The sequence below is a fragment of the Odocoileus virginianus genome, chromosome 20, assembly GCF_023699985.2.
Source record: "Odocoileus virginianus isolate 20LAN1187 ecotype Illinois chromosome 20, Ovbor_1.2, whole genome shotgun sequence".
In the NCBI taxonomy this organism is placed as follows: domain Eukaryota; kingdom Metazoa; phylum Chordata; class Mammalia; order Artiodactyla; family Cervidae; genus Odocoileus; species Odocoileus virginianus.
In genome coordinates, this window is record NC_069693.1 from 21,177,777 (window position 1) to 21,192,672 (window position 14,896).

A 14,896-nucleotide genomic window follows, 5' to 3' on the forward strand; every position below is an offset into this window, starting at 1 on the left:
ATGACAGAACTATTATTCAATATTACAGGCTCTTGGAAATTTTAAAAAAATAACAGCCTCATTCAAATATAATTCATATGCTATAAATTCACCCACTTAACAGGTACCATGTTGCAGCATGTACATCCTTCTTTCTTTTCTCATTCCTTTTTATGGTCTTAATAACATTCCATTGTGTGAATAGACCATGTTTTATTTATCCATTCATCAGCTGGGAGACACTTGGATTATTTCCACCTTTTGGCTACTAAGAATAATGCAGTGTCAAACATTCATGTGCAAGTTTTTGCATGGATTTAAATTTTCATTTTTCTTGGGTAGGTATCTAGGAATGGAATGCTAGATTATAAGGTAATTCAAAGTCTACTTCTTTGAAAATCTGTCAGACTGTTCTAAAGTGACTGCAAATTTTACATTCCCACCATCAGTGGGAATCTTATTTCTCTACATTCTCTACAATACTTGCTATTTTCTATTTTTAAGTTATAGCCATCCACACAGGTATGAAGTTGTATCTCAATGTGGTTTCTATTTGCATCTCCTTGATGACTAATGATGTTGAGAGTCTATTCACATGTTATTAGTTATTTGCATATCTTTTTTAGAGAAAAGTCTACTCGGACGGTTTGCCCATTTTTAACTGGGTTGTCTTTTTGTTATTGAGTGTTAGTGTTCTGTATATATCTTAGATAGACACCCCTTTTCAGATATATGATTTACAAATATTTTTTCCCATTTTGTAGTTTGCTTTTTTCATTTTCTTAATAGTGTCCTTTGAAGCACAAAATTTAAAAATTCTGATGAAGTCTAATTTACTTACTTTTCCTTTGATTGCTTATACTTACGTGTCATATTTAAGAAATCTTTGCCTAATCCAAAGTCATGTATAGTTGCACCTATGCTTTATTTTAAAAGTTTTATAGTTTTAGTTGTTACATTTAGGTCTTTGGTCTATGTGTGTGTTAGCCACTAAGTCATGCCCGACTCTTTTGTGACCCCCATGGACTGTACCCCGCCAGGCTCCTTTGTCCATGGGATTATCTGAGTAAGAATACTGGAGTGGGTTGTCATTCCCTTCTCCAGGGCATCTTCTGGACCTAGGGATCGAACCCAAGTCTCCTGCATTGCAGGCAGATTCTGATACCGTCTGAGCCACAAGGGAAGTCCATATTAATTCTGTATATGGTGTGAGATGGAGGGGGGTTGCATGGAACTTTATTCTTTTGAATGTAGATTTCCAGTTGCTCTAGCATCATTTGTTGAAAAACACTATCCTTTCTCCCATTGAATTTTCTTGATAGTCTTGATAAAAATAAACTGACCATAACCATATGAATTTATTTTTGGAATCTCAATTCTGTGCCATTGATCTATATGTCTATCTTAATACCAGAATAATAGATGCTTGATTACTGCATCAAAACTGTAGTATGTTTTGAAATGGGATATATAAGTTCTCCAAATTTAGGGTTTTTAAAAAAAATTATTTTGGCTATTCTGGATTTCTTGTTTTTCCATATAAACTTTAGTATCAGCTCATCAATTACTGCAAAAGGACAGCTGGAATTTTGATAGAATCATGTTGAATCTATACATCACTTTGTGAAATCTTGCCATCTTAGGTTAATACTAAGTCTTCTAATCCATGTCACTTATTTAGGTCTTCTTTTAAATTCATTTTTGATGAGGTTTTGTAGTTTTCAATGTCCAAGTCTAACACTTTTTTTTTGTTACATTTATTCCCAACTATATCATTCTTTTAACTATTGTAAGAGGAATTTTCTTAATTTCATTTTTGAATTTTCATTGCTACTCTCCAGTAATACAATTGATTTTTGTATATGAGCCTATATTGTATAATTTTTCTGAACTCAATTGCTAGCTCTATAGCTTTTTGGTGGAATCCTTGGAATATTCTACATATAAAATCATGTCATCTGCAAAGAGAGATAGCTTTACTTCTTCCTTTTCAATCTGAAAGTCTTTTATTTCTTTTTCTTGCCTAATTGCCTTGGATAGAACTTTCAATACAATGTTAAATAAAAACAACTTTCAGTTTTATTTTTTCTCTATTGTTTTTCTTTTTTATTTCATTAATTTCCACTCTAATCTTTATTATTTCCTTCCTTGTGCTTGCTTTGGATTTAGTTAGCTCTTCTTTTTCAAGTTTCATAAGGTAGAAATTTAGGTTATTGATTTGAGATCTTTTTTCTTTTTAAATACAGGCACTCAATACAGCTATCAATTTCCCTCAAAGCACTACTTTTACCACATCTCATAAGTTTTGGTACTCTTTGTTCTGCTTTCATTTATCTCAAAGTATTTTGTAATATTTTTCTTTGCCCTATTGGTAATTTAGGTGTGTTTTTCAATTTCCACATATTTGTAAATTCTCTACATTTTCTTCTACTTTTGATTTTTCATTTTATTTCTTTCTAGTTGAAGAACACACTCTGCATGATTCAAATTATTTAAAATTTATTGAGATTTGCATTATGGACTCACGTATGGTCTATTCTGGGAAATGCTCCAAGTGCACTTGTTGGGTGGCGAGTTCTACAGGTGTTTGTTAGGTCGAGTTGGTTTACGGTATTATTCAACTCTTCTATTAAGATATTCTGGCGAGCTGTTCTATCCATTATTGAAAGTGGGGTAGTGACATCTCCATTTATTACTGTTCAATTACCTATTTCTCTCTTCCATTATGTAAGCTTCTGCTTCATGTATCTTTGGGCTCTGTTGTTAACTGTGTCCATATTTATTTCCTCATAGTTCTGTAGGCTGGAAGTCTAAGATCAACATGTTGGCAGGGCTGGTTTCTTACGAGGAACTCTCTCTTTCGCTCGCAAATGGGTACCTTCTCCCTGTGTCTTTTCACAGTCTTTTCCTATTTGTGTATCTGTCCTAATGTCCTCTTCTGACAGGGACATCATTCATATTAGATTAAGGCCCACTCATATGACCTCATTTTTCCTTAATTACTTCTTTAAAAGTCTCATCTCCAAGTGCAGTCACATTGTAAAGTACTGGGTGTTAGGACTTCAACATAGGAATTTTGAGAGGATGTAATTCACCCTATAGCAGAGATAGTTAGGTGAAAGAATTGAGAAGAAATGGTAATCACCTTCAAGTCAATCTTAAGATTCTACATTTTCAGTAGATATCTTAAAATCAATAAGTTTTCCTAGGATCATTCAAGGCTCAGAAATGTACCTGTCTCTTTTCTATGTCATCTCTAGACTTCAAGGGAGAGACTTCAGCTGTAGATGGAGTGAGGTCCTGCTAGGCTTCTGAACCAAAATAAGAGAGACTATCCTAATTAACAACCTGTTGCTGTGGGAATCCAAATAGAATCTGCAATCTATTCTGAAGACATGAACTTCTAAAGCAACAGGAACCAAAGTTATAGGTCTGCCCACGGGCTGGTTACAGAGAACTTCTTTTTAAAACCTGAAGACAAACAGCAGCCGGAGAAGGCATCAAAAGATGTCTACCACAAAAGTTTCAAGTGTCTAGCGCTGGCTGACTGACACCACAAGTAGAGTTTTATAATTCCTGGTGGCATTAGACGTAAGACCATTTAAATAATTTCCTTAAAATAAAATCAAAAGATGGGAAAAAAACAAAAGGTGAAAGTTTAGAGAAACTATTAATAGGGTAACAACCAAAGCTTAGTCATAGAAGATGATTTTATCCAGGTGTTAGTAACTTACTTTCCCTAAACATAGTAAAACAGAGAGATAAAGTAGAAACTAATTTAAGTCTTTATTTTATAAGGTTATAATTTAAAGAAAAACTAGATCCCCAAAGAGCAATTGCATCCATGTTACAAGAAGTTATACATGTCTACTAGAGAAACACTGGTAGAAATTTAAAACATCCTTATATATTGACGTATTCATATCAACAAAGACAGATATCGATATTCAAGACATGAGCTAGTTCTGGTTTCTAAAATAATTTTATGAAAGGATTTTATTTTTACATTTTATGTTTGTGCCTGGATTTTAAAAAGTAATCAGTAGGGAGTCAAATTGTTATTTTCAGATAGGTATCAATAGTGCTATTAACAGAAAATAAACATTCTGTCAACCTAGTAACTCTCCATTAATGTATAAAGTGATCTAGTTTTGAAGTTTACGAAAGCATAGGTAAAAACTTCAGTTTCCATATTACTTGTAGAAGCAACTTACCTAATGGTCAGTTTCACAGGCTCAGATGACCCATTCACATCGACCAGGAACTCTTCTTCAAAGCGCCCTAGGATGGCAGAACTAAAGGAGATCTGGACAGCCTGGACTCCGCTTGGTTCGATGATGCCTTCCTTGGGACTGAAAACAAAGCAGGCCCCCAGAGGAGAAACTGGAGGGATCACATTGAAGAGGGCATCAATGCTGCCTTTGTTGGATAGCACTGCCTGTATCAAAAAGACAAGAATGAAAAAAGTAAGCAACGGGACTGTGATTTATTTTCATATAAGCACCAACACAGAGACAGTTGCAGGAAGACAGCTCCAAAGAAAAACCTCAGGGGAAAAATGAACAGTGTTCTGTTTAAAGACAGGAGTCCCAAGCCAGAAAATAATTTTGTGTTTTTATTTCCTCTTTAAAATGGAGTTAGTCATATGTATTATACTTATGCTATAAAGACTGATCATAATCACATCTACTGAAGAAGAACCTTAAAGTACCTTTTATTCTATCCATAAAACTATCAAGGGAAGGTAGGTCTTTCTCTTATATACATGAGAAGGCTGGGATTAAGTGACATGCTGAAAAGTAAAAATCAAGTCAGAATACAGGAGCAAGAACTATCTAAGCCTACCTTTATAATGTAGCTTGAAGAATGTAGATGAGATATAATTGTGGATTCCAGATTGCAAAGATTCTCTTTGTTACACCATTAGATTTCATCCTATTGTGATACTTTCAGCTCACACTCTAATGGAGGGATAACTGTTTGGGGATGCTTATGCAAGCTACTGTTTTACTACAGAGAAGTTTTATTCCTACATATCAGTTTCTGGAACCAATTTGCCCATATTTGCACACTAGGTGTGTGTAAAAAGCTCATGCTTGGCACTTAGAGGCCTCTGCGCTGGCTCTGCCTACTGCTCCTGCTGCCATTTGCCACAGTTGCTGTCATGAACCTGTAGTATTGCCACACAGTTCTATCCCTGGACTTCTAGAACACAATCTCCATTCCTGGCCAATGTTTACACCCGAACAAGTGAACAGCAATTCTCTCTGTGTAGTAAGTGCCCTCAACCTACACTCAACCTATCACTGGAGGAAGAAAAAGAGGAGATAATGAAGAAAGATTCAAAAAGGTATGTGAGGCATGTCAGGAACTGAGAAAGCCAAGAGAGAATTTCCAAAAGACGTTGAATATGGACAGAGGTCAAGGAGAATAAGCTTTGAGAAAATGCTACAGATATTTTATTTTTAATTGGGCCATCCCTGCCCTCAAAGAAGAAAGTAATTCCAATAGAGCGTGACTGAGGAATCCAGAGTACAAATGTTTAGGGAGTGCACAGGTGCAGAGGAAATAGTGGTTGACTGTTCCAGACTGCTGTTTTGACAATATTAGTGGTAAAAAGAGAAAATGGGGGTGGCAAAGCTGTAGGAAGGTATGGTAGAGGAGATCTAGTCTATTTGTACTATTAAATGAGATAATGCACTCAAGGCCCAGATTAGATGTTTGATGTTGTAATAAGAAAAGGGGACTAGGTAAATAAGGTAATAGGATTTGGATGGGTGTAGGGGGTCCACTAGATTAGGTTGCCTCCTAAGGAGCAGAGAAGAAGGAATCAAGAGCACAAGTAGAATAGAGACAGGGGCTCTTGCAAAGGAAGAAACTGCTCCTGCCAAGAGAAGATGAATGATTCACCACAAGATACCTGTTACTTGATGTTCCTCATCTTTTTACATTTATTTCCCATCTCCCTCGTTCTAAGTTCCTTGGTCATAGGAGCCACATTTTGTTCTTTACTCCTTTTAAAAGGACCATGTAGAAAAGTGATTATGACCATGGTCTCAGAAGTCAAATGCCTGGGTTCAAATCCCAGCTTTTCCACTGACTTTACAAGCTGTGTGACCTTGCAGAACCTGCTTAGCTTCTCTGTGCCTATTTCCCTACCTGTAAAATATAAGTACTACTAACTTCTCAGATTGCCATGAAAATGAAATTTATTAATTTACGTTACTTTTAGACTAGTGAGTGGCAATGAGTGTTCATAAAGGACAATGATTGATATTTATATACCCAGTGTTAAGCCAAATGAGTTTAAGATTTATCTGTGCTTAAGATGCAACTGATCTGTACCAGTTAGTGGTAACGTGAAGGCAACTCAAAGGTATTGGTGGTAACTTGAAGGACCTTTGCTCTCCTCTCTGAGCTGGTACAAGGACTGCCTTTACTGTTGTCTTACTCAGATTTTCTATAAGGGGCCAACTCTATTTTCAAGAATATGCGTTTCATTCTTCTCCCCCCTGACAAACCAGAAACTACCTATGTATACGGAATCCAGGAAATTGTCTGGCAGCACAATTCTGACATCTTCTGATTACTAGTAATGCCCTTACCCTGTAGTCCAACTCCTTGGAGAGGGGTAAATTTATAGAAGAACTTCACCTCTCATTTGTTTTTCTTCTAATTACACTGGGGAATGGTGTATACTCTTGGGGATTATTCTTTATGTATCTGCTAAGCTCAGCAATGACTAAGAGCAATAGCTAGTTATTCAAATTCATCTCAAGCAGGTAATGTAATAAATTGAAACAGAGATGCAATGAGGCATCAGCATTAAATACGCAATGTGTGCAAAATATTCCTATAAGAAGCACCTTACCATGTCCTTCTCTGGCACTGCACAGCTCTCAAAATTGTCCAGTCTAATGCTGCACTCCATTTAACACTTATTTAGCTGGCTGTGGTTTGTTACTGCTCAAATGTGGGAGGGTGGGAAGTGAAGGGCTCAAGTACACTTCTCTTAAAATTTGTAAGAAAGTATTATTATATTCAGGCAAACCCTATCCATTTTGCATCAGAACTAAATGCTCTTTTCTGCTGCAGCACCTATAAGACACAGTCTTTAAGGTATAAGTGAAATTTATTCTGGATAAATTACAGGCAGAATATCAATTCAATAAGAATTCATACCTGTTTCCCTCTAAATGACTATTTTTTTCAGAATGCAACACGGCACAATGCAACATGGTGGGTGTGCACTTTTCATTTTCTGATAGTCATGCAACTGATTACTTCATTTAAAGTGTGCTCTTAGGTATATTCCACGTCAACATGACATTAACATCTGTATTTACCTTTCAAATCATCCCATTTGAGATATCGTTAACTCTGATGAACGTGATGACAAATGACACAGCAGGAAGCTCTCAACATCAGCTGGGCACTTACCTTCCATACCAGGTTAGGCTGGGCTGAAAGGTGAGTTGCCTGTAGACCGGATTTGCCCATAATGGGATGCCAAGCGACTGACAAGCCAGCAAAGGGCCGTCTCATCCCCTACGATGTCGGGCCCTAGCCACTCACTGCTCACTAACATTTCCAAGCTATGTGACCTTGCCAAGTTACTTAACAAATGTGGCAGAATGAAGCTGGCTGTTCACTGGACTTAAATCCTCTTCTTCCTGTGCCTATAGCTAGACTACATTTCCCAGTCACCCTCGCAGTCACAGAATGTGAACAAAAGAGATACGTGCCACTGCTGGTGCTGCCTCCTATAAAAACCTCTTGTGTGCATCCCTCCATGCTCTTTCTTCTACTGTCAGTGTGATACACGTGACACTGCAATCTTGCAAGTCACATGTGAGGGGTAAGGGGTGGCGGAGCCATGAGATAGAAGGAGAGTTCCTGATCCTCCGCAGGAGGAGAACCCTCTACTGATGAGCAAGCTTGTCTGGGACTTTATGTTAGGAACAAAACAGATACATTACTGTATTTGTTTGTTATGGTATGTAGCATTACCTCCTCTAGTTTCCTCAGCTATAAAATGGGGACAGTCATTGTACCTACTTCATATGGCTTTTGTGAGGACCAAGAGAACTAATACATGTAAGGTCCACACACCTGAAGGGTGAGAATGTTGAATTAACTGCTATGCACCTCATATTTCTCATTTATAAAACAGGTACATAAAAATTAGAAATGACACATGCACATGTAGGCATGCACACATAATAGAGCGTGGAACCTGATGACTGTCTCTCACTAAATGAATGCTTTTGTTTTTACATTTATAGAAATACAAACACAATTTAGGAATCTTTCCACAATAACCTTTCTAGGTTATAGTTTTATGTAGTGTAAACAAATGTCCTAGACACGAATTTAATGATGAAGCGACACTGAAGTAATTTTGATCCTCATGAACCCATGGGAACACCATGTAAAAAAATCATTTTCTATTTAATTGGAAAGACAAAACAAGGAGATAGCTTCCAGGAATCAGGATGATTGGTTTTTAAATCAGAGAAAATTAAATTAAAATTTTAAATTAGAGAAAACTCTGAAGTGTGAAAACAGCTATCCTCATTAGGACATTCTGGAAAATGTAACAGGTCCTCCATTCTCTCATCTGTAGGATTTATGTTGTTAGAGAACAAACATTAAACAGATAGGGAGATGTATTAATATTTATGGTGTTCCCCCTTTGCAATTCATAAAATGATGCTGATAAAATCAATAAAATTATGAATTTGATGCCTTTTGTAAAGTTAGAAGGGCTAAAAGGGATGGAAAAAATTGCTTCCTTCAGTAAAACTGGGAGGGAGGAAGAGGAGTTTGATCATTTGGGGTCCAAATAGGTGTGAGTAACGGTAAAAAAAAAATATGATAGCAAAAATTTCCTATCAATAAAAACACAAAAAATCAAACAAAAACAGCACATACTTTTGATTCTCAATGAACAATCCTAATGTTTACCTCATAACAATGTACAGATCCAACAAAAACTTTCCCAATATCCAGCAACTCAAAGTTGAAATGAATCTTTGGTCCTATTCCTTCCCCTTTGATTCGGAGGGGCAGACGGATCTCTCGACCTGTAAAAACAATTCAGATTTTATTATCCTAAGTGATGCTCTATTACCCTAGATCACCCACAACTTCTTATTAACAAAACCAGTCAAGATTATTGCAACAGCACCCTGCAATGGACTGAGGGAATGTAATTTAACCAATGCTAAATAATTAGCTTATAGTTAAGAAACAAAAATACTACTAGTTTCTTAACTTTCAGTTCAGCTCAGTTCATTCACTCAGTCGTGTCCGACTCTCTGCAACCCCATGAATTGCAGCACGCCAGGCCTCCCTGTCCATCACCAACTCCCAGAGTTTACTCAAACTCATGTTCATTGAGTCGATGATGCCATCCAGCCATCTCATCCTCTGTCGTCCCCTTCTCCTCCTGCCCCCAATCCCTCCTAGCATCAGGGTCTTTTCCAATGAGTCAACGCTTTGCATGAGGTGGCCAAAGTATTGGCGTTTCAGCTTCAGCATCAGTCCTTCCAATGAACACCTAGGACTGATCTCCTTTAGATCTTAATCTTAGAGGACAGTTTATATTGCAGGTGAGATTGATCTTTCAGTGGAAAAAAAATTTTTTTTAATTTAACCCCATATCTTAACTGTATCCTTAAATTTCTTACAAAGGAAAATAATTTCTCTAAATCAAAGAGAAATGATCTCTAAAATATGACCATAAGATGAGAGTTGACATGGGGCTCCAAGAGACTTGTTCACACTGATCTTTCCTAGATTTAGGAAGAGGCAGGGCATTAACAGATCTGAGTCCAGGAGTCTACCTGACCCTCACTTTACAGCTTCTTTCATGTAGAGGAAATGGAATCCAGACTTTATTTTCTTGGGCTCCAAAATCACTGCAGATGGTGACTGCAGCCATGAAATAAAAAGATGCTTGCTCCTTGGAAGAAAAGCTATGACCAACCCAGAAAGCATATTAAAATTCAGAGACATTACTTTGACAACAAAGGTCCGTCTAGTCAAAGCAATGGCTTTTCCAGTAGTCATGTATGGATGTGAGAGTTGGACCATAAAGAAGGCTGAGTGATGAAAAATTGATGCTTTTGAACTGTGATGTTGGAGAAGACTCTTAAGAGTCCCTTGGACTGCAAGGAGATCCAACCAGTCCATTCTAAAGGAAATCAGTCCTGAATATTCATTGGCAGGACTAATGCTGAAGCTAAAACTCCTATACGTTGGCCACCTGATGTGAAGAACTGACTCATTTGAAAAGACCCTGATGCTGGGAGAGATTGAAGGCAGGAGGAGAAGGGGAAGAAACAGGATGAGATGGTTGGATGGCATCACCAACTCAATGGACATGAGTTTGAGCAAGCTCCAGGAGTTGGTGATGAACAGGGAAGCCTGGCATGCTCTAGTCCATGGGGTTGCAAAGAGTTGGATATGACTGAGTGACAGAACTGAACTGAAATAGTATCCCTTATTACAGAGCCACAATGCATACAGAGCACAAGCCTTTAAAGTACTGACTGGTTTTGTTTCCCTTTTAAAATGAGGTATACCTGCATGATCATTATAAAATATTAAAAGGGAAAGTGGAAATTCTATCATAATTCCACCATACAAAGATAATAACTATTGTTATCATTTTGGGCCAATCCTTCCACATTTAATCTTATTTAAGAACTGTCAATGTAAATGAGAACATAAGCTATGTACTATTTTTTGCCTCCATTTTTTTTAACTTAATAATACATCTTATTGGCAAATTCAGACTTAATTGAAGAAAGTAGGGAAAACCACTAGACCATTCAGGTATGACCTAAATCAAATCCCTTATGATTATACAGTAGAAGTGAGAAATAGATTTAAGGGACTAGATCTGATAGACAGAGTGCCTGAAGAACTATGGACGGAGGTTCGTGACATTGTATAGGAGACAGGGAACAAGACCATCCCCAAGAAAAAGAAATGCAAAAAAGCAAAATGGCTGTCTGAGGAGGCCTTACAAATAGCTGTGAAAAGAAGAGAAGTGAAAAGCAAAGGAGAAAAGGAAAGATATTCCCAATTGAATGCAAACTTTCAAAGAATAGCAAGGAGAGATAAGAAAGCCTTCCTCAGCGATCAATGCAAAGAAACAGAGGAAAACAGCAGAATGGGAAAGACTAGAGATCTCTTCAAGGAAGTTAGAGATACCAAGGGAACATTTCATGGAAAGATGGGCTCAATAAAGGACAGGAATGGTATGGACCTAACAGAAGCAAAAGATATTAAGAAGAGGTGGCAAAAATACATAGAAGAACTGTACAAAAAAGATCTTCACGGCCCAGATAAACACGATGGTATGATCACTACCTAGAACCAGACATCCTAGAATGTGAAGTCAAGCGGGACTTAGGAAGCATCACTACAAACAATGCTAGTGGAGGTGATGGAATTCCAGTTCAGCTATTTCAAATCCTAAAAGATGATGCTGTGAAAGTGCTGCACTCAATATGCCAGCAAATTTGGAAAACTCAGCAGTGGCCACAAGACTGGAAAAGGTCAGTCTTCATTCCAATCCCAAAGAAAGGCAATGCAAAGAATGCTCAAACTACCACACAATTGCACTCATCTCACTCACTAGTGAAGTAATGCTTAAAATTCTCCAAGCCAGGCTTCAACAATACGTGAGCTGTGAACTTCCAGATTTTCAAGCTGGATTTAGTAAAGGTAGAGGAACCAGAGATCAAATTGCCAACATTGGTTGGATCATCAAGAAAGCAAGAGTTCCAGAAAAACATCTATTTCTTCTTTATTGACTATGCCAAAGCCTTTGACTGTGTGGATCACAACAAACTGTGGAAAATTCTGAAAGAGATAGGAATACCAGACCACCTGACCTGCCCCTTGGGAAATCTGTATTCAGGTCAGGAAGCAACATTTAGAGCTGGACATGGAATAACAGACTGGTTCCAAACTGGGAAAGGAGTACGTCAAGGCTGTATATTGTCACCCTGCTTGTTTAACTTATATCCAGAGCACATCATGAGAAATGCTGGTCTGGATGAAGCACACGCTGGAATCAAGATTGCCGGAAAAAATATCAATAACCTCAGATACAGAGATGAAACCACCCTTATGGCAGAAAGTCAAGAGGAACTGAAGAGCCTCTTGATGAAAGTGAAAGAGGAGAGTGAAAAAGCTGGCTTAAAACTCAACATTCAGAAAAGTAAGATCACGGCATCTGGTCCCATCACTTCATGGCAAATAGATGGGGAAACACTGGAAACAGTGACAGACTTTATTTTCTTGGGCTCCAAAATCACTGCAGATGATGACTGCAGCCATGAAATTAAGACGCTCCTTGGAAAAAATGTTATGACCAAACTGGACAACACATTAAAAAGCAGAGACATTACGTTGACAACAAAGGTCCGTCTAGTCAAAGCTATGGTTTTTTCAGTAGTCATGTATGGATGTGAGAACTGGACTATAAAGAAAGCTGAGCACTGAAGAATTGATGGTTTTGAACTGTGGTGTTCAAGAAGACTCTTGAGAGCCCCTTGGACTGCAAGGAGATCAAACCAGTCCATCCTTAAGGAAATCAGCCCTGAATATTCATTGGAAGGACTGACGCTAAGGCTGAATCTCCAACACTTTGGCTTCCTGATGCGAAGAACTGACTCATTGGAAAAGACCCTGATGCTGGGAAAGATTGAAGGCAGAAGGATAAGGAGATGACAGAGGATGAGATGGTTGGATGGCATCACTGACTCAATGGACATGAGTTTGAGTAAACTCTGGGAGTTTGTGATGGACAGGGAGGCCCGGCGTGCTGCAGTCCATGGGGTGGCAAATGTCGGACATGACTGACCGACTGAACTGAACTGACTGAAGACATCTGGAACATTTTTACATATCATCACCTAAAGATGTACTAAATACTTTTAACCAGTCCCTTCTGTGGATATTTAAGTGTTTCCAACTTCTCATTACAACATAGAGTGTAATTAATGTCATTGAATACATTTATGATCAGTTTCCTATATTTTCTGTAAGCACTTGAAGGCATCATGCTAGTCTTTCTTGTCTTCTACCATTTCTGTTGAGAACTCAGTTGATTGTCTTTTTGCTCATTAGTTTTGTCTTTCTGCAGTTTTACTATAATATTCTCGTGGCTAGGATTTATCTTTTGTGAGATTTACTGCATTTCTTGAATCTATGCATGAATATCTTTCAACAATTTGGGAAAGTTTAAAGTCATTATCTCTTCAAATATTGCTTATGCTCCATTTTCCCATTTCTTTACACACACACACACACACACACACACACAAGCTTTTTGCCTCATTCCCCTCAGTTCTTATGCTCTTATCTGCATTTTGTCCTTACATGCTTTAGTGTACTGGTTATTTTCTTTTTCTAATTTCCAGTTTACAAAATCTACCTCTGGCTGTAACAGGCTATTAAATTCATCTACTGAGTTCTTAATTTGTCATCATAGCTTTTCAGTGCAAGACTTCCTAATGGATTTTTTGTAGTTCCGGCTTCTGCTCAATGTTTTCAGTGAGAACATTTAAAAAAATCTGTGTCTGAAAAATTCAATTACTTGGCTCTTTATGGGTTTGTTCCCATTGTTTATCTTAACATTATATCAGATTGTGTTACCTCCTTATATACTTGGTTATTTTTAATGGAGGCTGATCAGTGTACATAAGAAACTGTAGATATAATTTGAAACCCTCAGAAGATGTTATCTTCCTCCAGGAACTGGGTGGTAATGAGGGGATATTAGTGACCCCAGATAACCAAATCTAACCACTGGCAGCAAGAGTCTAGGACAGAATTAAGCCCTGCACCAAATCACTGAAGTAACTATTTTCTCAATTCTACCAAGAAGGGTACGTAGTGAGGACCATCCTACATACAGAAGAGAAGTTAAATTTCTCATATATAAAAGATACCTTAGAACATTAGGGATTAATTATCTCTTGGAACCTTGGTGGGGAAGCATCTTAATCAAATCTGTACCTGAAAAATGATCCAAAGTTGAGCTCTAGTTCTTTTAAGGACTTATTTCTAGTCCCCACTTTACTGGTTCCTACCTTTATGCATGGGGGGTTTCCAGGGCCCTTTCTCCTTGGGCATCCCATGAGCTCCTATGTTTTCTCTCCTGACTCCATTTAATTTTTCAGTCTTTGCAGCATCTGCCCAAAGCCAGTGTCACTAAGGATAAAGAGGCCCCCCCAGATCTGATCGTTTTGGTTTCTTTCTTTTCATGGATCTTGGCCTACCAATCCTTCAGTGTCTTGGCAGCTCTCTTTTGCTTTCTAAACAAGTTTAAAAAAATATTTTTTCCTGTTCTTTTATTCTTTTAGTTGCTCTGAGATTGTGTGTATGTGAGAGTGAGACTGAGGAAGTTAATCTAAATCACCCAGCTCACCACAATAGGAAGTAGAATGCCAGAACAAAAGGATGCACATTTCGTAGTTTGAGAGCTATGGCTATATTGTCTTTCAGAATGGTTGCATTAATTTACACATAAACATCAACAGTATTAACAGGGTTGAATAGTTTCTGTCTCTCCATGTTCTCCCTCAAAAATCAATGCTCTAAATATTTGATAATTTAATAGGTTTTCCTTAAATTTATACCACTATAATTTCAAACTATTTAAGGAAAAATTATGTATTTGCTCTTCATGTAACATTTTAAACATCTGAAATAATTTTGATGCTCCATTAAATGTAATTTTCAATATTAGGGCAAATACATTTTGAACAACCAAGTGACATTATTGGTTATTAATTAATTAATTTATTATCATTATAACTCCTTGTGATATTTTATGTTTCATTGTCTTCTATTGCTATTTAGGTTCTGTATCTTTAACATCTTCTCTCCATGA

The 14,896-nt window shown here is 37.4% G+C and overlaps 1 protein-coding gene across 2 annotated transcripts in view; it reads right to left on the reverse strand.

Annotated features, from left to right (window-relative positions):
* Window positions 1–14,896, reverse strand: part of HYDIN (HYDIN axonemal central pair apparatus protein) — a 346,758-nt gene that overhangs the window by 197,001 nt on the left and 134,861 nt on the right. For both annotated transcript variants that reach the window (XM_070451030.1, XM_070451031.1), the window contains exons 11-12: window positions 8,947–9,065; window positions 4,194–4,417 (exon numbers count right to left, since the gene is read on the reverse strand). In XM_070451030.1, coding sequence (XP_070307131.1) covers window positions 4,194–4,417; window positions 8,947–9,065 — 343 coding nt within the window. The remainder of the gene's footprint in view (window positions 1–4,193; window positions 4,418–8,946; window positions 9,066–14,896) is intronic.